The sequence below is a fragment of the Ctenopharyngodon idella genome, chromosome 7, assembly GCF_019924925.1.
Source record: "Ctenopharyngodon idella isolate HZGC_01 chromosome 7, HZGC01, whole genome shotgun sequence".
Classification (NCBI taxonomy): Eukaryota; Metazoa; Chordata; class Actinopteri; order Cypriniformes; family Xenocyprididae; genus Ctenopharyngodon; species Ctenopharyngodon idella.
Window position 1 is genome coordinate 23713917 of NC_067226.1, and position 26025 is coordinate 23739941.

General features: G+C 36.0%; 1 protein-coding gene across 4 annotated transcripts in view; it reads left to right on the top strand.

Annotated features, from left to right (window-relative positions):
- The window catches only part of nlgn2a (neuroligin 2a), a 191871-nt gene that overhangs the window by 161618 nt on the left and 4228 nt on the right, over positions 1-26025 (top strand). For all 4 annotated transcript variants that reach the window (XM_051898670.1, XM_051898673.1, XM_051898671.1 and 1 more), the window contains 4 exons: positions 18031-18216; positions 22600-22865; positions 24116-24275; positions 24828-25194. In XM_051898670.1, coding sequence (XP_051754630.1) covers positions 18031-18216; positions 22600-22865; positions 24116-24275; positions 24828-25194 — 979 coding nt within the window. The remainder of the gene's footprint in view (positions 1-18030; positions 18217-22599; positions 22866-24115; positions 24276-24827; positions 25195-26025) is intronic.

Here is a 26025-nt window from a genome sequence, read left to right on the forward strand (position 1 = left end):
AAGATCATGGCCGCCAATCTCCAGCTATTCATCCCAAACCTGCCATTTCGGCTCAACACTGAGATGCATATTCACTAGCTTGCAGCTAATAATAATAATACCAATAAAACTGTTTCTGAGAGTGCTGTAAGATGTGTACACGCATAAAAGGAGCCTAATGCAAGGGATGATAAATGTGGCCATATTGCTCTCTCTCACACACATTGATTGGATATTGAACATATGAAGCCTTTTTAATTCTGGAATAATCAGTACCATCAGCATATTTAATGATCGTATCATAATTTTCTCATTATAATCAGAGCGTGATTTAATATTTTGGTGAAAATGAGATATTCACAGTACTAATTAGTGGAGTAATGAGTCTCTGGTTTGAAATATTAGATTGATGGGGAAAATGTTGAATTTTTAATTTTCATAAAGAAGAGGTTGGGGGGAAAAATCTGTTTTATAAAGCATGAAGTGAGATCCATCATTTCAAAACGCAATATTATTCTGTGTGTGTGTGTGGAGAATGATAGATGGAGCTCAAGAGAAGTACACACACACACTGCCTGTCAAATACTAATAAACTACCCCAGAATGGTGTCACAGACTCACAGATTTAGTTATCTAGGAGTAGCATTTGTGATGCACAGATTTTACCATAGTACTCCATTCCAGAGTCTGCTGTGGAGTTTCTTGCTTGTCATTTACATACACTATAAAAAATATTCCGTAGTTTTTACAAAATAATTTTGGCAGCTGTGGTTGCCAGAATAATTTTGTAAAAAATACAGAAAAACTGTAAACACATTTACAGAACAAACTGTCAATTTTACAGTATAAAACTGTAATTTACAAACAAGAAAATTTGAATGTAAACAAGTAAATTCAACAATGCACACTACTACTAAAATCTGTTTTGTATCTTTAACATATACTGACAACCACCATAATAATGCAGGTGGTAAAAGAGAAAGCCACGTAGAGAATCAGAGTTCATCACAAGTAGCTTTTCCACGAGCTGAAGTATATACTAATGTAAAGAGGGTGCAAAGAGTCATTCACGCAAACGCAAAACACCATCATGGTAACCCACAACACTTACATAGTGCAATAAACATTCATTAAACAACAGAAGATGTAACATAAAACCCTAATGTACATAACTGATAACAAAAACTATTAAGAAACATGATTTTTTAAACAAAATACTTTCAAATGTGGAGTGTCACACAGGGAATTGTGGGAATATCAGTTTACAGTTTTTGACTGTAAATTATACATTGATTTGTTCTTTTTTACTTCTAAAAATTGTAAAATTTACAGCATTTTACTGTGAAAATTACATAAAATGTCTGGTAAGAGCTTTTACAGTTTTTCCCTGTATATAGTACTGGAACTTACTGTTAACCTATTTACAATTTTTTTCCGTAGCGTTTTTACAATATTTCACTGTTAAAATCACATTAATTTTTTACAGTGTAACTATGTGGGTTTCTCAATCATCTCCCTATGTCGTGAACCAGTATATCGTGTACATGGATTCAAGCACTGGTAAGGACAGCAAGGACCCGGGCTCACTACACATTGGGACACTGATGATGTCATGACAACGTTTTTGTTGTACAGCGTCTCTACTGGCATTTATGAACAAGAGACATCTTTCTGACATTATTTGTTAAAGAGTACGTACAGTGTACTTACTGTGTTCACATTGTATTGCAGAACATTTGTGCTGCTACTGAGATGGGACACTGGTAAGGTTAGGACAGGTTTGGTTGTATGGGTAGGTTTAAGAGTGGGTTAAGGTGTAAGGGAAGGTCAACAATGTAAATATAGAGGGCTGCCAGGCTGCCTATTCAGGCTTTCTCAAGCCAACATTAAAGTTTGTTTACAAACTTTAGCTTCTAGTTTGTTTGTCATTTAAAAGTACATTATGATAAAATACTATGATTGTTACATATCCTTGCAACATTTCAGCTGTAAATTGATTATAAATATTAGCTAGATTATGTTCATTACCTGTCTAGCTATATATGTTTAAGCTGAAACGTAATTACAAAACGGTTTGTTTTTTTAAACATCTTTCGCGGGTCATGATGTGTAGTGAGTTGGCTCACGTGAAACTTCTGTTAAGGGAACATAGTGAGCATCAATGCTCCCTGATTTTCACGGCGCATTACGGGAGTTTTTAGGGTGTTAATGTTTCAGCGCACTGGAAGGATTTTGCGATTGAGACCCTTAAAATGGCTGACTCCCTGATCAGTGCCCTGACTACTGAACTAGGGAGCTGATTGAGATACACCCTATGCTTCCATCCAAGTATGTGCCATGTTCTTTAAGTAAAGTAAAACATTTTGAGTTAATTTAAAATAAATATAGCAGTTTAAATAATTTAATTTTAATAAATTATTTTAATTCTTTATTATAAATATTTATTATATAAATATTTTAAATATATATAATTATATATTAATATATAATTATTTTGGCTTTGGATCTAGCATTTCCGTATAACCAGAGTAACATTTTTTCTTTTGTTGCTGGAATTATTACTTGTTGAGGCAAAGTCACACTACTGATAAATTTATTTGATCTTTTTTTTCATTGTAGTTTATGTACACAACCAATCAGTAAATCAAAAAATCCACTTCAACTTTGTATACATTTTTATGTGCATTTTGTAAATTGAGTTCACATCTCGGTGTTTCCATCTTGCAATTTTAGTGCTATATCCCAATATTCTCATAAAAATATGTAAACCCAGCTAGTCCTTTTTTAATTTACCCTTTCTTTCACTCTCCATCTTGATGTTTATCACGTTCTGTGTGTTTTAGTCTCACCTTGTTTTCTCTCATTCTTTGTTTTCTGTTTATCTTTGTCTATTTCAATCTCTCCTGGTGCCGTCTTCCTGCAGACCGCTCACAACATTTACTCTCTCCCTCCATCTTTCTCCATGTTTTCTATCACTTTTTTTAATCTCCTCTGTTATCTCTTTAGGTATGTGCTGCTTGCCTGAAGCTGCAAATTCATGACAAACAAATGGACCCACAAACACAAATACATATTCATACACTCACACACATGTGTCATTCTAAAGAGGAACATGTGTTGCACAAACACACATACACACACACTCACAGAGAGATACAGAGTCACAGAGAGAAGGACAGAAACAGATGTAGACAGACCAGAATTGTCTCATCACAGCACAGGCAAGTCTCTTTGCAGCAGCTTTGGAAGGTTGCCAGGCAACAGTGAACTGTGGCTGCCATGACTGGCCTTTCAGCAGTAGAACCCTTATTATAAAACGGATAGTTCCAGTCCTTGATGCTGATTGGTCAATAGTCGTGTTTTATTTACAATAAAGCACAGCTATGTCCGCTTCACCGAACAGATCTTTGTATCACTACGCAACATAAACAAACAACATACTGTCAAAACTGTTCCATGCATATGAATTTCAAGTAACTGTTTATTATTTATTTAATGAAGTATGAGTGTCTTCTGCTGGTGTTATATTTGCATCATTCACCTTTAAAGGTGCAGTAAGTGATTTCTGAGAAACACTGTTGATGTTTGAAATCAACCTAAACAAACACACCCCTCCCTTCATTGCTCCCCATCAAGACTGGACACGCCCCCTACTGCTGATTGGCTACAAGTGTATTGTGGCGCTCGATCTGATCCACTTTTAACAGCGTCTCTCAGAAATCACTTACTGCACCTTTAACTGTGAGGCCACACCCTTCCCTCCATCAAAGAAAGTCTTCTCATGCAGGAGATTGAATGTTTTCTCAAGCTGAGAGATAATGTGTGTGAGTAAATATCATATTTTGTGTTAAAAATAAATGACAGCGCATGATAACAGTTCCTAGTAACTTTTTAAGCTGTTGTGTGTGTGTGTGTGTGTGTGTGTGTGTGTGTGTAGTATGAAGAGAGATGAATGTTTTTAGCTCTTTGTCTATCTGGGACTGTTTCTCTAACAGAGGAGAGGGCTCTTTACACCTGCCAGTAAAAGCCTCTTCTCCATCATCAAATAAATATGAGAACATCTCTTTCTTGCTGTCTCTCTGTCTCTTCCTCCTTGTGTGTTCTTCTCGTCATTCTCCCAGTGAGCCTCTGCATTTTCCATCTTTTACTCATCCCTTTTTTTCTAGAAATGTATCTGTTGCTGTTGCTGTTGCGTCATTGTTACCATTATGGCACTGATACTATTACCATTACCATCTCTGCAAAAAAAAAAAAACATCAGTGTAAAATGGCTTGTTGGTCTCAGCTGGTCTCTCAGGCTGGTCTGATGGCTGTTTTTAAGGGGTTTTGGGCACTTTTCAGCTGATTGATAGATTGATAGGCCAGCATTGACAACACCAGTATTGCCAGCATTTAACTTTTTTAATTTATCTTTTTCAGATGAAATGGAAGGAAGTTGCAGTAACGCTTTATTTCAATAGTCCACTTTAGACATTCTGCTAACTATATGTAACTTTGTCATCTAACTCTCATTAGAGTATTAGATTGTTTCCTTAATGTCTGCTAACACTTTATTTTGATGCTCCACCAACAAACATTCTACTGACTATAAGTAACTTTGCAACTACATATCAAATTTTTCTACTGATACTAACCTAACCTAAAAGTCTACTAGTTGACATGTAGTTGCAAAGTTGCTTAAAGTTAGAAGAATGTCTGAAGTGGACTATTGAAATAAAGTGTAACCGAAGTTAAAGGTTTCATTCTTACTCTCACACACACAGATACTAGTATCATTGTGTGTCAATCCTGAAAAGATTGAGGTTGAGTCTGCTGAGTGTGTCTGTATTAGATTGTTTCTGTTTGTCTGTGAGAAATAGAGACAGAAAGTGTGTATAACTGTGTGTTTTCAGGTAGCACTGGTGCATTGCGCTGTTCCCTACACACAGTGGGTAAACACAAAAACTCAAGAATCTCCCAGAAGCCAAACTATCTAAACCCTGCACACTGCAGAATAAAGAGAGAGGGAGAAAAGAGAAACGGATGCAGAGTAAGAAACACATTAAAGAAACTCCAGAAAATGTGTTCAGTATTTTGAAAAAAACACCCTTAAAAACTTCCTATGCAGAAAAGTTTATGCAAATTCAGTCTCTCTTTCTCCTGACATACTCCACCTATAGAGCAGAGTCTATACTTACTAGCCCCTTTCACACATACAGTCTTTACTGGTAAATTACCGTTAAGAGATCATGTGAAAACAGGATCTTTTCAGAAAGGAAAAAAAAACGGTAAATCAGTTCTGGTGGTTGTAACATTACCAGTAGAGTGACCAACTGTTTTTGTTATTTTTTTCTTCCCTGAAATTACAATTCCACATTAAGAAATATAATACTAAAAAATGCAATTGCCTTTTAAAATTCCATTAGTGCAGCCGTCATGTTATAGCTAGAGCGGGGGAAGGATTTTTCAGCTGAAGACGACTGGATTGTGCAAAGGAATCAGTGTGGACCTCATCAAAACTCATAAAATATAGCTACACCAACCAAGACTTCATCTAGACATGTACTGGATAAGAACATCCTGCCAGATTCAACAGAAAAGTTCAAAATACACTGAATCCGGTAAAACACTGTTTGCATAGTCTAATAAAGAAAAAAGAAAAAAACTACTCACTACTTAAATAAACGTATTTTAGTATGAAATGTGATTTTTACCTACTATGTTATAATTTCAGTTCATTATATTTAGCAAACTGAATAGGTTCTGTAGAGTAAATTACATTGCGTCACTCAAACCTGGGCAAATTGAGTGGCAGTCGCAAAGCCGGTCACAATTAAAAAAACTTGTTGACGTTTTAAAACGTTATCATCCAACATGATGCTAATAGGCTTTCCAACTAATGTAAATCAATATTTACATAGTATAATAGTGGTAAATTTATCTCTCCACATGTGTCCCGCATTGTCCCGCAAAATCACATCTAATGTCCTGCAACAGAGCAATAACCAGGTGGTCACCCTAGCACAATTTTTGCCCAGTTAGACATGCTCCTGGGTCAACATATTTTGTTGATCCTGGAACAACATTCCTGTCCAAAAATTGAATCCTAACCTAAACCTAACTCTACCCTTAACTTATCACTAAAATCAAAATGGGAAATAACACTGATGTAGAAGCACATGACCTTGGTTGTAAGCCTAAACTTGACATAAAGTGTAAACTTGTCCCTCAAATCTGATTGATTGATTGGGTTGTTCCAGGATTAACAAATATGTTGATCCTGGAACATGTTGTACTTGGTGAAATCAGGTTCTGCGGTCACTCTAATTAGCAGTAAAATGATGCTGTGTGTGAACAAAGAATGAAGATTACTGGTACAAGCATGTACAAGGTCCTAACTTGCTGACATAAGAAGTCTGCTTTGGGCCAATTATAAAGCTGACCGTTGAGATCTCGGGCCCAAAACCCTGCCTTTGTTTCCATTCATCAGCACTGCAGGTCTTCAGTTACTATTGCGTATTATAGTAACTGCAGTAAAATAGTAACTATTATGTGTCCCGTGTTTTTAGAGCAAAACCGAGTTCTGTATTATCATCCCCTTATGCCTGTCACTCAGAAGTAATAAAAAAATAAAAAAAAAATGTAACTAAAGCTCTTCTCCTCATCCAGGTGGATGAAGAATTTAAAGGTCATTTCCGATGATTGACATTACAGAGTTTACCGGTATTTTGGTACAGATGTGTGAATGGATTTACGGTATTTACTGGGATTGCTGTATGAAAGGGGCTAATGACTTAAACATTTAATGTCTAAGACTCAGATGGACCAGTTGAATTTAAGCAGCTTACAGGATTATGACCACATAGGGTTGTTGTTTTTTGTTTTTTATTAGTCCACTTGGAAAAATAAAGAAATCATCTTTACAAGGTACCGAGGTAAAACAACAAGAGCTTTTGACGATGCCACAGTTTTGCATCAAATCTTTGAAAGATAATCATTTTCCACTATTTTTAAGACATTTTGTGTGCAGCCATTCCTGGAGACTGTCATGCTGCAGTTTAAATTGATTTTTTTTCCCACATCAGTCTATTATTTTGGTATCATTTCTTTCTGATAAATGCAGATTTGCATGTCGATCAGACACTCTCTTCCTGTCTAACCAGGCAGTTCTTTGTCAGAATTGGCAGCCAGACTCTTTATCATCTAGCACATTTTCTCCCTGCTAAGCATATTTTTTTTCTTTCTATTTCTCTCTTTCTTTCTCATCTGGTTAGACAATGAAATGTATGACCATAGAAATATGAAACAGTGGGATTCTAATCTGTATTTATGAGCCATTAGTTTTTATAGATGATTATTAATAAATGTCAGCCAGTTGCAAAATATTATGAAAGTTTTGTGAAATTCTGAAAGGCTCAACAGGAGTCCAGGCATTGTGTGAGAGTGCATCTCTCTCTCTCTTTATTTCTCTGCTTAAAAATTTCCCAATAATGAAGAAAAAACATTATGACATTAATGTATAATTTATTGTATTCATTTATTTATAGTGTGAGTTATGAATGCATGAGTCCATCGCTTTCACTTCCATCACTGAACCACTGGCAATTTTGACTGGCAGCTTTTTTTCAGGGCAAAGAAAGGAGGAATTTAGAGACAGACAAAGAGGAGGGTTATATGGATTTATAGGAGGTTGTGGATGTACTGTACGGACTACTGGCACAGTGCATGTGAAGAAAGCCTTTTTTTCATGACAATTAAGCAGATTTTCCCCCTCATTACTGCTATGCAAAATAATTCTTCTTGTCATATTATCATAGATCTTGAATTCTATAAATCGTCTATGATTTTGGGTATTAAAAATATAACCCAGACTTTTCTTGACAGTTTCACCTGAATATGTCAATACTGTACAGTTCTGACCCTTTGATATTCCAGCCATGTCCAGATCCTCCACCTTTTTACACCAACAGATGTAGCCTGGTATTCTTGGCCCTGTTCATTTCATGCTTATCAGCACACACAGCTGATATCAGACAGATTTATTCAAATATTCACCACATTCGATTTAACATAAACGGCCACAATCTGCATCATCAAAATGAATTGTAGTTTATCATATAATTTGCATTTTTTAATTATGCTGCAAGGCAAGAAAGCAGGGGAGAGAATGAGAGGGTATGAGTGGAAAAAGATTTGTTTGAGTGCTCGAGCCGCTGTTGGCCTGAGTGCCATGAAAGTGAACAGAAAGAGGTGGGAAAGTTCTGAGCTGTGGGAGGAAACGCAGCGTGGGATCACAGGAAGTCATGCAACCACTGAAGCATGATGCTGCCTGGACACTCTCAGGGAAGCGGTCACACAGAGTCAGTCTCTCACACTGTGGAACAAAATTTGACAGTAATGCACAAAAGTTCAGAGGAGACAGAGAAAGACAGAGTCAGGATTCTAAGAGATGGTATTTATGGTTCAAGCACCATCTGTTAAACACAAAGGAGCCAGAATGTTAATTATTAATCATTAACCATCCTCAGTTTCACCCACAGTCCTCTCATCTCAAAATAAAATGTACTTGATTTACTGAGTCACAGAATTTGCCGTTTAAAACCCTTAAAGTTTAAGGTTTACTTTATAGGCAGGAAACAATATCTAGTTTTTCTGCCTATAAACCTCCAACTTAAAGGGTTTTTAAGCTGTTTCTAAACATTTAAACCAAGCTTTGTCAAGCCAATATATTTAAAGTTTGACTTTACAAAGTTTGCTATTCTAGTTAAGGTTAACAGTAATATGAATTTCTTCACAAATCATTTTAAAGGGGTCATGAATTGAGAAATCAACTTTTCCTTGAGCTTTTGATATATAAGAGGTCATCGTACTATAAAAAATATCCTGTAAGTTTCAGAACTGAAAACTTCCTTGTTAGTCCAATAAGAGGTTTTAATGATACCAGGCTCAGCGATTGACTCGTCCCGGAATGTGCCTATCTTAGATAGGTGAAACGCCGCCTCCACAGAAGAAATCAATACCTACTTTATCATTGCAACGTTAACCCCGCACACTGGCTTGTGAGATGACTAGGAGAGAAGAGCGATACAGGACTAAAAATAACATTACCTTTCAAAGGATCCTAATAGGAATATGGTTATTTATTTTCAACAATGTGAATGTCTTAGTTGAGCATTATTTATTTGTATTTGGTACATTTCACTGTGGATTATTTGGTAAATCAGTCGCATTTAGTCACAGGCTTTGCTTATATGGACTCGACAGTAATGCAACAACATGTAAGTAACTGTGTTAATTCTAATGCCTGATCTGATATGTAATGATTCATGTACAGTCAGATGTGTCAGTAAATCAAACCAGTGACTAAACGGCCAGCTTCTCTTAGTAGGATGAAAATAATCTGTTATTTAAACGGTGATTAAATTATATATAGATAGCGATCAAAGAACGATCCCTTCACAATCACTGGAGCTGTCAATCAAACAGCGCGAGTTTATCAGTGACTGAGTTCTGGACTCTCGCCAAAAGAGTCCTATTCAACGAATCTCTTAGTTACATCATGTTTGCACTGTTAGTTATGATGAAAGCATTCATTAGTGTGTAGAAAATGAGTTGCAATGACGAGATCACTGCTTTCATGCGCTCAACAACATGTCTGTGATCGGCTACAATGTTCATCACTGCAACCTTTCATGCCACGATCTTAATATAATGCCATAGATCTAAATGTAATGCTATAATCAAAACTTTTCACCATTAGTTAACCTTAAGAGCTGTAATATTAAAAATGTGCTAAAAGTTTTCGAGAGAGTATACTTAGCTATTTCATAGGCAAAGATGTTAGCCAATCACAGTAGTGGGCATTTACACTGAAGTCTCACAGCAGACACAACCCTTAAAACAGAGCGTTCAAATAAGAGGGCTAAAATCAGTGTAGGAAAAATGCCTTTAATTTCTAAATTATGACCATTTTTTATGTAAAAAGCATACTAACATTATGAGTGCACCCTTGGAAACATTATAAAATAATAAACCAATGCAGTTCATGACCCCTTTAATTTACTTTCTTGCACTCAAAATGGAATTGCAGTTCTCTCAATTCAAATTCAGGCACTGAACTGAAATTTATATGGCATTCTCATTTCATTTCTGAATGGCGCGCGACCCTGACACATTCACACATTACTTATACAGCGAGCACATCTGCTCTTGAGCTGTGCAGGCCTAGCACATTGTGTTTAAATAAGTGTTGTATTTTTATCTGGAGTGTGTTTAAATGCATTTTGTCTTTACTCTTTTCTAAAGCCTTGATATTGCACACAGTCTGTGGCGGCCCCACTGGCATTTAGAGCACCTGTGGAGGTGTGTGTTTCAGCGCTTGTGTGTTTCTGTGTTCCATCATGCAGTGCCGGACTACAAATGCCCACTGTCACCCCTATTTCACCCCCCATTACCCTGGGCAGGAGGGCCAGTAGAGTGTGCGAGGGCACAGCAAATGAGAGCAAATGGAAGAGGGAGGAAGAGAGAAAGAATCAAACAGAGAAGTAGAAAGCAACAGAAAGAGATCCCAGCTTATTATTTTGGTTCAGATGTCATTCTAACGGAATAGTAAGACATGCACACATCTCTGTGCTTACTTTCAGTAAGCAGTTTCTATAGCAGTCTCATGTGTCTATCTCCCCCATCTGTTCTTTCATGTGTGTGTATGTGAGACTGTGTGTGCGTGGCTTTCTCAGTCTTGTCCCTGCAAGCACAGTGGGAATCACAGCAGAAAACTGTGAGCAACTACACATAATAGCAACAAACACACATAAACACCCACTTGCACACAGTATGTTGTCACCAAGCAGTTGTGAAATCAAAAAAATTCACACTGCATTACTGCTGATGTTCAAGTAATTCAGTACCGCATGAGACTGCGCTCATAATTTTGAAATTATTTTTAGGTACATTGTTTTTACATTGGCATTTATGTCACAATGCACACACAATGTGAATCAGTCAAATAATGCCATATAAGTGGGCATTATGGTACACAGTTTAAAAAATAAAGATTCCAATGCCATAGAAGAACCAAGAGTCCTTAAAGAACCATTTTTCCTTAGTTTGAAGAACATTTTAAAAATCTAAGAAAGGTTTCATGAATGTTAAAGTCTCTTCATGGAACCACTTATAAAGAGTCTTTACTTTTAAGAGTGTAGGAGGCAAAATAAGAGCAGCTGGGTCATTCCTGTTTTGCAGTGTCTTTAAAACTCTTGAAAAACTGAATATTCTTGTGTTCTTGTGTCAAGGATGGACTTATGTGAAAGGCTACAACAGACCTTTTTTTTTACACCATTACAAGAAAACTGCAAGATGCCTAACAGAATTGAATCTGACAGGATGAAAATAAAGAGCCGAGTGATTGAGAGTTAGCTTACATAACAGTGCTGACTTTTATAACTGATATTTTTACCTCTTTTGAAATGTAGGTATTGTTGTCTGTAGTTGTATCAAAAAAGAATGGAATGTTTGAGAGTTAACAAACTAAATGGATTACTAATACTTACAGTTTATGCTGTTGTTTTACCGCCTGACATGATGTTGTCCTTTCCTGGAGGAGGATGTGATTAAGGAACTGGCTTATTTAAAGGTAAATTACAAAAGACTAATGGAAAGTGACATTAAGTAATTAATGAATTAACAAGATGGAAAAGGCCCAAGAAAACATGTTTTGTTTGAAACATTTCACTGAGGGAAAGGAAAAAATGAAGGAACACTTGTATTATTTCTTAATGAATCACCAGTTTTTCCATGTCAGAAGTTTCACAGCACCCGGGGATATGGCAAATACAGAAACATCTGCTCAAAGTAGTGTAATGATTTAAAAATTCACCCCATGTTCATTTAGTTATGATATTGTGGTAAAATATCAACTATGTCAAGATATATAACTGAAACTGATGACAACAAGAAGTTACTGTACGAATGACCCATCAGGCAATAGGCAAGTCAGCTGGTTTTCCATTCATTGGTTTCCAGAGCTGAACTACAGACATTATTTTTTCTGCTCAAATCCAGGCATTTAGAAAATGATCCACAAATGTCAAATGACAAAATAGGTATAATTTAACATTACGGTTATATAAAATAATTGGTTGTGCTGTATTGCAAAAGCAAATTATCTTTTTAAAGCCAATATAGGAAATGTCACCTAAGGTGTTCACTGCAGTTCAACAGGTGTTGTGCACATGTACAAACAAACACACACACACACACACAGAGAACCACAATAGCTAATCAGAAAAATGGGGTCTTATTTTCCAGTCCAAATTTCTACTAAGGATTCTTTTAAAGCCAATTTTACAGAGTCGTTTAACTACTGACAGCAGTGCACACACACACACACACAGTTCTCCAGGATAATGTGTCTGACAGAGCCTAGAAATAATGATAATGAAGATCAATCTAAAGCTGAAGATGTTAGGGGGTGAAATCTCAGTAATGACCGTGGTGGTTTTAATGGCTGCTCACAAAGCTCGGGCCAAAAAACTATTTAAATGTGTTATTTTAAGTGTCGCAAGGAGATTTGAGGCCAACAGACATGTTTGAGCAAGAGGTTGCATTGTACTAGCAAATCATTTGACTGCAGGTGAGAAATCTACTAAAGGTGACGTAATAAATCTTAACAGCCGCAGATAATCTCATTTCCGTAACTGACGCTCTTTGATGTGACGTTTTTGCACAGTCTATTTTGATGCTCTTTGAGGAATAATCCAAATATCTCTCTCCACATTCTGTGTGTGGATGTGGACTGCATGTTAACAGTGTATTGAGGGGCTGGAATTGATTAAAAATTGTCATAATAATGGTACACATTGGGAGCAATTCACTAGGAAAGAATTGTGTCCCACTGTTAGCACCGTTTATTTCATTGTGCTGTCTGAGTTGTTTTAGCGCCCAATTCACTAAAGAAATTATGCAAATGGTTTTGGCGTGATGGCTCCATCATTTGATCATGTGCATGTTAAACTGGCACAACTTTTCAGTGAATTTGCCTCTTATGCTTTCAATAAAAAAGCGACAAGAATTAGACAAAATTGTTTCCAAGTCGTACATTTTCAAGGGCCTTTTACATGAAGCACGAATTTATGAATGTGTTACAGAGAAATTCATTCTGCATATATATGCGCAACAGATTTATGATGTGTGTTTGGGGTTGATGCAGGACTCCACGCTCACACAACAGCAGAATACTGTTGTCAGTCCTGTATTTGAGTCCTTAATACGTTTACATTCATATTACATTCGTTCGGTTAATGAAGATTTGATGGATAAACTTGTGGTCCGATTGGACTCTTGTTGCATCAAAAGTGATAAGACTTTTCAATTTTTCATTTTTTTCAGGGCAGTCATGACCTAATGGTTAGAGAGTCAGACTGGTAACCTGAAGGTTGCAGGTTTGATTCTCAATACTGGCAGGAAATGACTGAGGTTCCCTTGAGCAAGGCACCTAACCCCCAATCGCTCTTTGGGCGCCACAGCAAAATGGTGGCCCACTGCTCTGGGTGTGTGTCCACAGTCTGCAGTGTGTGTGTGTGTTCACTACTCACTACTCCTAATGTGTGTGCACTAACTTGGATGGGTTAAATGCAGAGGACAAATTCTGAGTATGTTATATTTGGCCTTCACATGTCACTTTCACTTTTCACTTTCATTTTTATGGACATTGCCATCTTTGATGTTATTTTGGTCACTGTCACTATGGTAAATGCGGCTGTCAATCCCAAAAACTGGCACTGTGAACGTAGCCTTTGACAGCTTGGATATATCTCTTAATCGATCCTGAAAACATAAACATCTACCTGTAAGGCCATGCTATACTGAAAAACATGGTGAAATATTGTGAATAAAATATGGATGTGTCTACGTGTGTGTGTGTGTGTGTGTGTGTGTGCGTGCGTGCGTGCGTGCGTGCGTGCGTGTGTGTGTGTGTTGTTTATGATCATTTTATGCATAGCAAAGTCACAGCTGTCACACTGTCAAGCTCTGAACCCTGTGATATATAAATCTACGTTGTTAACTGTCCTTCCACAGCCATAATCTAACCTCTCTTATCTCCTAGCAACCTCAGACTTATGAATCACACAGTACTTATGAATTCAGGTAGTCTCATGATATTCACAGAAATCCAGCAGAAAGGTTTTAGGTGAGAAGAGTAAGAAGAGTTCTGTGCTCATGTATCTTTGAGAAGTGAGAATACAGCTGTCTGAAAGCTGAAAGATGCACCTTCACAGGCAGTATATGGATGTAGGAAGGCATCAAGGCACATCAGAGTTCAATGTTTGCGTAACATCCTCTTTACTAAGATGCCTTCATCTGATCGGTACTTTTTATTCTTTCTAGCCCATAATCAGACTGAAAATAGGCTCTGACAGAGTGGTTGAAAGCTGTAAATTAGTTATACATTACTGTTCAAAACTTGGGGTCAGTATGATTTTTTTTTTTTTTTTTTTTCTTTGAAAGAAATTAATTTCATTTAGCAAGGACACATTCAATGGATCAAAAGTAAAGACATTTAGAGTGTTACAAAGTATTCTATTTCAAATAAATGCTGTTTGTTTGAACTTTTTATTTATCAAAGAATCCAGAAGAAAATGTATCACGGTTTCCACAAAAATATTAAGCAGCACAGCTGTTTTCTACATTGATAATATTATGTTTCAGCATATTCCAATGATTTCTGAAGGATCATGTGACACTGAAGACTGGAGTAATGATGCTGAAAATTCAGCTCTGCTATCTTAGGAACAAATGACATTTTAAAATATTAAAATAGAAAACAGTTATTTTAAATTTTAATAGTATTACTGTTTTTATCTTTAATAAAAAATGCAGCCATGGTGAACATAAGAGACTTCTTTCAAAAACATTAAAAATCTTACAGATCCCAAAGTTTAGTGTAAAGTATTTTTTATGATTATCATTCTATTTCTACTATGAAAAAAGCTTCCTAGTCAAAAAATATTCATTTTTATCTGTTTTAGATCATAGTAAACTTGTTTGTGATCATTAACTGTCAAGTTGTTTGTATCAATTTCCAATATTCATAGTTTTCACATGACGTCACACACTTATAGAAATGCATAAACTACGATGGAAACACATTTACCTAATAAATTCTTCTATGTGCATCAAAAAAGACATGTGACTTTGCAATGGGACGGCATAACTGGACCAACCAGCGGACTGATCTTGTTGCACAGTATCTGACATGTTGTTTTGGTCATTCTGAAATGACTGAGCCAAAGTCTGTCATCAAAGTGATTCCGTATAATTACCTCCCAGAACTGTTTTACATGACTGCCTTTCCAAACAGCAGGCATCTGCCTCCGAAAGCAAGATAACAAGACCACAGTTATTGTGTTTCGTCTGCGTGCTCTGAGGCACAAGTCATTTATGAAAAAGACCCACAGTGGCTTCTCCTACTGCAGCAGCTTCCATTTTTCTTAGTGATATTTAGAGACAGTTTTTCAGGAAGTGACAATTTTGTTCTCTTCGACTCACTGGATGGAAACGGTGCTTTATGCTGTATATTTTATGCAATTTTATGCAATAAATTTGCAACATTGGATGGAAACAGCTATTCAGAAGTGTTGTCTGTTAAGTCATTGACTAACCTGGCACCAAGGCAGCAAGGCATTTGGTTTTGGACACTGCCATGTATGAGGCAGTTTGGTCCAGGCGTTTTATTTCCAGTGGAATATTTCTACATGCGCTCTGGAGATATTATCATATGCTTGTGTGTGTGTGTGTGTGTGTGTGTGTGTGTGTGTGTGTGTGTGTGTGTGTGTGTGTGTGTGTGTGTGTGTGTGTGTGTGCGTGTCAGACTTTGATCAGTAAAGTTCCTGGTGACTTGGAGGCAGATGAAACAGTTTTTTCCAAATTAGAGCACCCACTCATTCTCTCACTCGCTCACTCTTTCTTTCTTTCTTTCTTCTTCTCTGTATTTTCTAATGTCTCACATAAACTCTCACCTTCATTCTTACACTGCTGTTATCAGAAGACATTTGACTCAATAAGATCAATGGTTAATTGCCAAATCAAATGTTTTTGTTTAGTTTTTTCAGTCCAACATTCTTTCTTCTTCTCTTCTTTACTGTGCTACTGTCCAGCAGTTCACTTCAGTTTTATACAGTCAAACCAAGATTTATTCAGACTCCTTGAACATTTCATTCATTAATACAGTTTATTCACTATAGTTTAAAAAATGGTAATAAAATATGACTCAGAGTTAAACTGTGTCAGAAAAAAATAATCTTAATTATGTCAGATAACACGTAAGCAAAACATGGTCAGGTCAAAGTGTCTGAATAATTTTTGGATCCAAATTTTTATCAATTTTACTGGTAGTCCACTCTATGAAGAATTTTTGGGTATAATATTTCACAGTTTACTTTATTTTGCTATCCTCACTTACATAAATCAACTATAGTGTCCTGCACCCACTAGTAAAAATATATCAAAAATATCAAAATGTCTGAATTATTTTTGGTTTGACTGTAGATGATTTACTGCTAAACAATGCCAAAATGATGGCATTATTGCATTCTTAATTAGGGTTATTTAGTATCATTTATATTCCGTTACATTATTTTGAATTAGCTTTTATTTTTAAACTTTCAGTTTTCATTTTCACAAGTTCACCTGCCCATTCAGTCTGAATGGTTGATGGTAAAACAAACTTGGCTTGCTGTCCTCGAAGGAGGCTCGAACCCGAGGCTCAGCTCGAGCTCCAAGTTAAACCCCCCTATAACAGTACTGTATAGAGGGAGAATAAGAGAAATAGAGGAGGAGATGGGGAGGAGGAGGGATGCTGGAAGAATTGTCGCTGGGATGACGCAGTGACTGATGCTTATATACGCTCGTAATGATGATTGACAGGACTGAATGTTTAGGCTCCTCCCGAACCTACATTTGGAACTACATTTAATTTTGGTTCAAGTATAATAATTTTGTCATTTTTATTAGTTTAGGGTTTTTTTAATTTCTATATAATTTCTAAAAAATAAATCTATATAATTTTTATTTAATTTATTATTTACTGTACATCATTTGTCATTATATCATTTGTAATTTTAATACTTCAACCTAAACTTATTTCCTTTAATTTGCAAGGCAACATTTCACATATCCATTTTTTTTAAAGTGTTAAATTGTCCCCATATGCTTTTTCGAATATTGACTTCATGCAGCGTGTACTATAGCTGTTTGTGAGTGTAAAAGAACTGCAAAATTTTAGAGATTAAAGTGCACGACAAATAAAGTTATTGTCTCCTTAAAAAAAGAAACAATTCTGAACTGAATCTGAATCTTCGAACAAATCGTTTCAGACTTTTTGAGAAATGAAATCATGTGAAATGTTAAAGTGTTTTTTGATGCATCTATTGTAGGAGACCTCCAAAACAAAATTAGGAACATTTAAAAAAGCATAATAGGGGCATTTAAGTTTCTCATCTAGTGGACTCTTTCCACAGACTGTGATGATGTGTTTCCACAGTTATCAACATCGCAAATCTAGTCAAGTTTTTCATATTTTCTTTTTTTTTTTTTTTTTATAAATATACATTTATAATGCTATACTTTGTATTATATTACCTTGGCAGTTAATTAAATAAATGAATTAACACTGCTGTGAGGGTGTTTCGAATAGAACGGCTGAGGGAGTGGTGGCACATTTGACATCTTTCTCTCCTCTTACTGCTGTAATCAACCTCTCTATTTTTCACCTCTTTTGGAAAGTTGTGGAAACGCTATCATGTATTTTTTTTCTTTTGCTATTGGAGCAAATGGGAATACAAAAATTATATTTGCTGTCGTCTCCTGTTCACCACTATAGAAGTTTAAACAACTATGACGACTTGCGCTTCTGAGAACCCAGGAAATGTGAAAAGGGTCCATATTTATATTTTATTTTATATCAGCTGTATTTTATTTACTGAAAACAATTTTTAGTTTAATAGTTTTAGTTAACACTGCTGTCGATTAACAAGTCTGTCTGTATTTTTCCTTTTCTCCTTTTCTTAACTGCAGGTTTTCTTAGCACAGGAGATCAGTCTGCTAAAGGGAACTACGGCCTCTTGGATCAAATCCAGGCCTTGCGTTGGCTGAATGAGAATATTGGACACTTCGGTGGCGACCCTGAACGGATCACTATCTTTGGCTCTGGGGCCGGAGCGTCATGTGTCAACCTACTCATCCTGTCCCACCACTCTGAGGGTAAGATCAAAAATGTGTGTGTCTGTGTATGTGTGTGTGTACATGCATGTTAATACTTTAACAGACTAATACTATCCCTGCACATCCATCTCATTTTTAATGCTTTGTGTGTGTGTGTGTGTGTGTGTGTGTGTGTGTGTGTGTGTGTGTGTGTGTGTGTGTGTGTGCGCGTGTTACCTCACAAAATGTCTTACCGTCCTGTCCAACTCTGTTCTTTGCAATGCTCGTCAAAAAAGTCCACCTTCACCTGCACCATCTTCATCATCACTGTCATCCTCATCTAACATCAGTCCTACAGCCCTCAACTGTCAATCACACCAGGTAAGTCATGACAGTTGTTATCCCTGGAGAAACCAGTCATGTCATTTCCCTGTAAAGAATCTAAGCCAACAGAAACAGGAAGAGATAAACAAATAAAGAGGTTTGTGGGTAAGTGTTAAGATTACATTTAAGAAAACAGATAAAGTTCACTGAAGTGGAACAAAGAAACAAATTAACAAAGAGACTTTTTGAGCACAGCCTAACTAAATATGTGTTTGTGTGCCTGTTTGGACAAGCTGGGTAAAGAGAAAAGCACAGGCGTGTTAGCAGAGACAAAGCTACAGCAGCTCCGTATTGATTTCCCTGGGAAAGGTAACGTGCTCTTCAATAATTAAAAAGACAGAAAGAGAGGAAGGAGGGCAGAACAAGGAGAAGAAGAGCCCTTCGGTAATATGTTTCTACACTTCTCTTGAGAGTAAGAAAAAAGCTTTGTTTGTAAAGTGTTTGTAAGAGAAAAGGCAACAAGAGAATAATAGATTTACTGTTATTATTTCAATGGAAGATGGAATTTGTACAACGTTAGCTCAATAATCACAGAAAAAAGGGTGCTTGCACCAAACCATTCTTTTTTTCCTCTGTGTTTTTTCTTTGATGCAATTCCAGCTGACACTGTGCTGAGCTCTATTGGAATTGACATCAAAATAATTCCATCCTATTAACATGAATCTTAACTGAATATACAGCATAGCATTTAAATAACCATACTGCAGTATACCATCATATCACTGCTGCATGGGTTGACATTGTAACGGTCACTTAGAGCATTTACAATAATTTGTGGTAGATTGTGAACTGCGCATGTGCACTGAGTGTGTGCGTCTGTAAGAGAACGTGAACGGTGAGCAGGAGAAGAGATAACCGCTCTATCGACTTTGTACTCTTTTCCCTTTTATTTTCCTTTTTCTATTTGTGACCTAAGTTGAATGTTTATTTGGATCCTTTTCTCTCACTCATCCCCATGTATGCGGACGAGTGTGACAATGTACAAGTCATTTTATTAAACCCCGGGGAAAATACACGCCAGCCCTCGCCTCACGTGCATCATTTCCTCGAGCTCTACACATTTGTTTTTTTCTGGGCAACAACATTTCAACTCTGCGTTACAACATGAAATACTTCTGGAAAATTGACATGTCCTTCAGTGTGACATATAAACTCCTTTTAAAACTAATATAACTCTTTCCCCGCCATTAATGGAATTTTCCGGCAATCCATGTTTTCACTGTTAAACGGTAGGGGGCGCTGTTACACATCTTCTGAAAGAGTACAGAATCTCTAGATCAAAACACAGGCGAAGAAGGAGCAGAAACAAGCGATAGAAGCATTGCTTATATGCACATGTAAAATAATGTGATCATCAAATATTAAACAGCGTATAAATCTAAACTGCCTAATGTTACCGAATGAAATGTTGACCCAGGAAGAGGCAAAGGACTGTGAAGCTCTGGGTGTGGTGATGGACTCGATCTATGTTTTTTTGATCATCGTTCTGTATCCAATCCGGAAGTAGACTTTGACAAAAATGCGATTTTCTCAGGTTTTTGTTTAGAATGTTTTTTTGGTTTTTTTTGTTTGTTTTTTTATCAAACTTACCCACATTCAAGTCTTGATAAAAAAAAGAATGCATGCATTCTTCTTTCTTTTGATATATTGCATGTTCAGATATTCATACAAAAAAAATCATATATACATATTCTGGGTGCCAAGAAAGTTTTGTGAAAATGATCAAAAATGCTGGCACTAGTGATGGGAGAAACAAAGCTTTACAAAGCTTTTCAAAGCTTCAAATCAACTGAACCAATTGCTTCGCAAAATGATTCACTGTTTCGAAGCGTTCTAAATGTCACACGCTGGTCAGAACAGCATAAATACAACAAAAACTCAGGCTAAACATGCATAAAAACAGCTTTTAAAAACCCATTGCAAATGTTTTATTGAAAGTATTTTCTATAAAATGTATTTAACTAATCATCTAATACTATTAAATATTAAGTGTCTGTATAATATATTTTATTTTATCAATTTTCAGGGCTTGTTTTGTTTGTTCTATGGATGGTTCAGGCCAATAAGAGACTATGAACTTATATTTCCCTTTTTAATTATACAAATGTCTCATTAAAATGTCTACAAATGTATAAAACTGATCAGAGATCAGGTAAAAACCACAGACACTTGCTGAGGGGCGATCTCAGTGAATGCGCATGATTCATTGGTTCAAAGAGACCATTGAAGTTTTGAAACATTTCGAAACAGTTATGACGCAACAAAGCCTCATTTACTGAAATCAGGTGACTTTGGCAGTTTGATACGTGCTTCAAACCACTGATTCGAAACGAAAGATTCGTAATCCTCTGGTCCTCTTCGGTCAAAAATGACCGAAAACTTTTACGTTTTTAAATTTTACATTTCTTTGCTTCAGCGGAATGGGATGAAACTCGGTTTGTCGCGTTAGCTATGTGAACAAACAAAAAAATCAAGGACATGATTCGATATGTTAAAGGGTCATAAAAAAGTCACACTTGGCTCCTTCGTAGTCAAAAATGACTGCCATAGGAAATAAATGGGAAATACAAAAAAAACACTAAAACTCAGAAAAACTTTTGGTGGTACAAACTACAAATCAGCCACTGTGCAGAAAAAAAAGTGCACAGCAATGAAGGGGTGACACTCTAAAATGTCAAGAGTGCAAAATAGACACAACCACCCCCCACACACACATATATGAACTAGCCTGACTATAATACAGAGCAAGTTTTTGCAAAATTGTGAAATAAAAACAATAATTCAGCCACAAAGCAGTAAAAAAAAACGAACAGCAAGGAAGAGGTTACACTCTAAAACATCGAGAGTACAAAACAGACACATCCCACTCAAACACAAACTCACTTACACACATGCAGAGACACACACACACACACACACACACAATACACTATTATAAACACAAATGAACTGGTGTGGCTGTAACAGTATGGTAAAAAAAAAAAATGAGCCAAAAGATTCAAATAAGAGGTTGAAATCAGATCATACCCAGATTTATTAAGCTATGATAAAGCATGCCTGTTCATTTTTGTTACATTTTTATTGAATTTTGCTGTTATGTGTGACAAAATATCCTCCTCTGTGTTCAGGTTTGACTGTAGTAAAATTAATGCAAAAACTGACACTTGAAATCAACATTTCAAAAAAAAAAAAATCTAAACCTTGACAAAAAGTAGTCTTTGGGAATGTCTAAGTATAAATCCAAATCCACAACTCAATAAAAATAAGTATTTATGTCTAAAAACACTAGATAATTTATAAGCCATAGAATTATAAAGAATTATATGAATCTGTTGGTTACAACATGGCATTACAAAACATTTTCTTATTTACTCCCACCAGATGGCACTAACTTAAAAAATTGGATTTTAAATGCCATGTCTCTATTTTAACATGGAATCTTGCTTTAATTGAAAAATAATTTTTAAAAAAAATATTAGAAAAAAATTGTGTATTATTTTCAATGGTGAAAAATAGCTAATATTTTTTTTTTTTTATAAATATTGCATAGTATCATAAAATACCCTCAAAATTCTAAATAATAATCAAAAAATATTATTGAACAAAAATTTATTTCATTGGTTGGGGGGGAGTTACATTTTAAGGCTCCGGTCATTTTTGACCGTGAAGAAACAAGTGTGACTCCTAAAAGTTAAAAGTTTCGAAGCTTAATGAAGCAGTGTTTAGAAAGTGCCCATCACTAGTTGGTGCTGTCTGGCAACTTTTTAGAATAAAACGCTGGCGGGGAAGGAGTTAAATATTATTTTGCTAATTTTAATTAGTAAGCATGCTGCTTTTATGACCCCATATTGATTATGAGACCACTACATGAGATATTTGTACTATTAAAAATTTACACACCAGGACCATCAGTTACAGGACACTTTCCATTATGCTAACATTTTGATGTAAAAAAAAAAAATGTGATGTGTAAAACATATATGTGTAAAACAAGTCTATTATGTCTACAGGTTTTCTTGTATGTAGTTAACAGCTTGCTATTCCTCCCCCCCAACCCAGGCCTGTTTCAGAGAGCCATAGCTCAGAGTGGTTCAGCCATCTCCAGCTGGTCCATTAGCTACCAGCCCTTGAAGTACACCAAGATTCTGGCCCGTAAAGTAGGATGCACATATGGGGAGACCGCAGACCTGGTGGACTGTCTCCGCAGGAAAAATTTCAGAGAGTTGGTGGACCAGGACATCCAGCCGGCCCGCTACCATATTGCGTTTGGACCTGTGATGGACGGAGATGTTGTGCCAGATGACCCCGAGATCCTGATGCAGCAGGTGATTTTAAGATTACTGTCATTTGTGTTGGTGGTTTCTAAGACTTGTCTTAATTTAATTCAGCTTAGTCTATTACACATGTTCCATGGTGAGACACCACTTTCCAAGCAAAGGTCTAGGTTGTTCAATAAATCACCCAAACTACCTTTTAAACCAAATCTTAGTGAGGCTTGAAGCTCAAGATTTTGAATAGAGCCTGATCAGATCTACTTTAGTAACTGCATGTTCTGTGAAAATGACATCATATGCTTTTGAAATGCAGAATGAGGTTAAACAGCAATGTCACATATGTAGGTGATTTGTCAATTAAGGCCACTAAAATTATAAAAAGTGATGGTGTAGACATTTTGACATCGTGTGTAATGGTGATGAGATGATGTAAAATAGAAATAAAAGAAAAAAAAGGGAAAAAAAGAAAAGAAAAAATGGCTAAGCTTATAAGATCAATTTACTTTGAATTCATAAAACTTATGATAAAATGGCTTTTTTTTTAATTAATAACATTTTTTATTTTAAACTGTCACTGCTGCTCTGCATTTCCATCACAACCACATGAAAACATTTTTGGAATAAAATGTTTTTAAAAAGCAGAAGAGGAATTATTTTTATTTAAGGGTTTTTTTTTAAGATCTTATGAAAAAGTGCAAAGTAAAATTTCTCTGATGTTCACACATTTTATAAATGTTTTAAAGAGAGAAATGTAAAAAGCCTCGCATAATTTGCATTTAAATTTCTGGCTAATGTAACATTTCCAAATAGGAATGAGTAATTAAAGAAACTTTATTTAATAATCTACCCTTTAAAACTAAGATTCTTCTTTAAAATCATTCTAGGAGATTAGAAAAGTTCCTGTTAATTGAAGAATGTGTGTGTGTGTGTGTGTGTGTGTGTGTGTGTGTGTGTGTGTGTGTGTGTGTGTGTGTGTGTGTGTGTGTGTGTGTGTGTGTGTGTGTGAGAGAGAGAGAGAGAGGGAGAGAGAGGGATGGCTATACTTGTGAGGTCTAAATGTCCTCATTTATACGTTAAAAGGTCTTATAAATCAACCAAAACATGTTTTTATTTCAATCTAGTGTTTTGCACATTTCTGTGATGGTAGGATTAGAGGTAGGGGTTGAGTTAGGCCATAGAAAATATCATTAATCTGATATAAAATCAATTGAAGTCTATGCAGTGTCCTCACTAATATAGTGAAACAAATAGGAGGTATCAATCAGGAAACAAATCAGGATTTAAAATTCTTTCTCCACTAGGGGGAGTTCTTGAACTACGACCTTCTGATTGGTGTAAATCAAGGGGAGGGGCTGAAGTTTGTGGATGATGGGGGCACTGAGAGTGAAGAGGGGATTTCAGCTGCAGCTTTTGATTATACCATCTCCAACTTTGTGGATAACCTCTATGGATACCCTAAAGGTAAACTCTTTTTTGTCTTACGATTCTCATTAATAAAGGTAATACTAAGATTGTATATCAGCATATGATGAGGCCAGAGTTTGTTTATCAAGGGGAAAAAATGAATGTTTTGATTAAAAAATAAATAAATAAAATAAAGCCTAAAATGTGGGGCAATACAAAGTACAACAACAAAATTCCTGTTTCTGTTGTACTAAGTATGCTGCTTACTCTTGAGTTGGTGCTGTTGTTAACTTTTTCCACCAGAGGGCAATAAAAGACAAGCAATGACAATCATGAAAGTGCTTTGAATGCCATTTTATGTTACATATCAAATGAAAGATTTTATGCCTGGTATTTAATGCCCTATGGATGTGCCATATATTTTAAATAACATGCATTCATGGACATTTTCAAGTTCATTAGACAAACATGCATACACACTCAGATATGTGAATTTACCAAATGTTCAATCACTTATACTGAATCAATTTGTTTCCATATTTTCTACTTTTTTCCTGTCCTGTCTGTGCTCCCCCACTTCACTGTAATTACTCTCTGTCTGTTTTGTAGGTAAAGACATCCTGAGGGAGACTATTAAGTTCATGTACACAGACTGGGCGGACCGAGACAATGGGGAAATGCGGCGCAAGACTCTCCTCGCATTATTCACTGATCACCAGTGGGTGGCACCAGCCATCGCTACTGCCAAACTCCATGCGGACTATCAGTCTCCCGTCTACTTCTACACATTCTACCACCACTGCCAAACAGAGACTCGACCCGAATGGGCAGATGCGGCACACGGGGACGAGATACCCTATGTGTTTGGCGTGCCCATGATCGGAGCAACTGACCTCTTCCCTTGCAACTTTTCCAAAAATGATGTCATGCTTAGTGCTGTGGTCATGACCTACTGGACCAACTTTGCCAAGACCGGGTGGGTTTTATCTGTCTGTTTCTTTCTTTCTTTCTTTCTTTTTTTCTTTCTAAATTATAGCCATAAAACATTTCTTTGAATTTCAGGTAATTTTCATTCTACTTTCTAACATTCAGATTAGGCCTGGGAAATATCTGCAAAAGAATTATCATGTTATTTTTTACCTTATCATTCGATATCAAAATTTATGATGATATAAATTTCATACCAATTTCACATGTTTGTTAGACCTCGAGAATGAATGTAAACATAACTTGTTTGTTTACAAGTAAACAGAAGTATATTTTTCTGGATTCTGTTTTTTATTATGTAATCCAAATTTGTCATCAAAAATGTAAACAAACTTTTAAAATGTAATCAGATGAAAATATAACTAATTTACAACAACATTGCATTTTTATTTTGTGCCACATAAGGTGCTGCACAACCAATTTTGTATACTGTATAAATTAAAACATGGTTGTACATATCTTGGTATAGTACATATATGGTACATATCTTGTATGATATTCCTTAAAATAACTATAATAATACTTTGAGAAGTATATTTTTATGTACAAGACTAAAACATTTCTGTCATCATTTCTTTAGCTAAACCAAACTTTTATTTTGGCGGTTTGTCAGGAAGACCTGTGGCACAAATTCACGCAGAACATGGAGAATTTTAAGCGACTTGCACCTGACCGTCTAGATGTAGGCTAAATATTGAAAATAACTCAAAAGTTTCTGATAGTTTTCTGATAAATATTGATTTATCGCCTAGCCCTAAATCAAACTGCAATCATGTATCCAGTTTTGAAATTGCAATTTGATCCTGTTTTGAGAATTTAA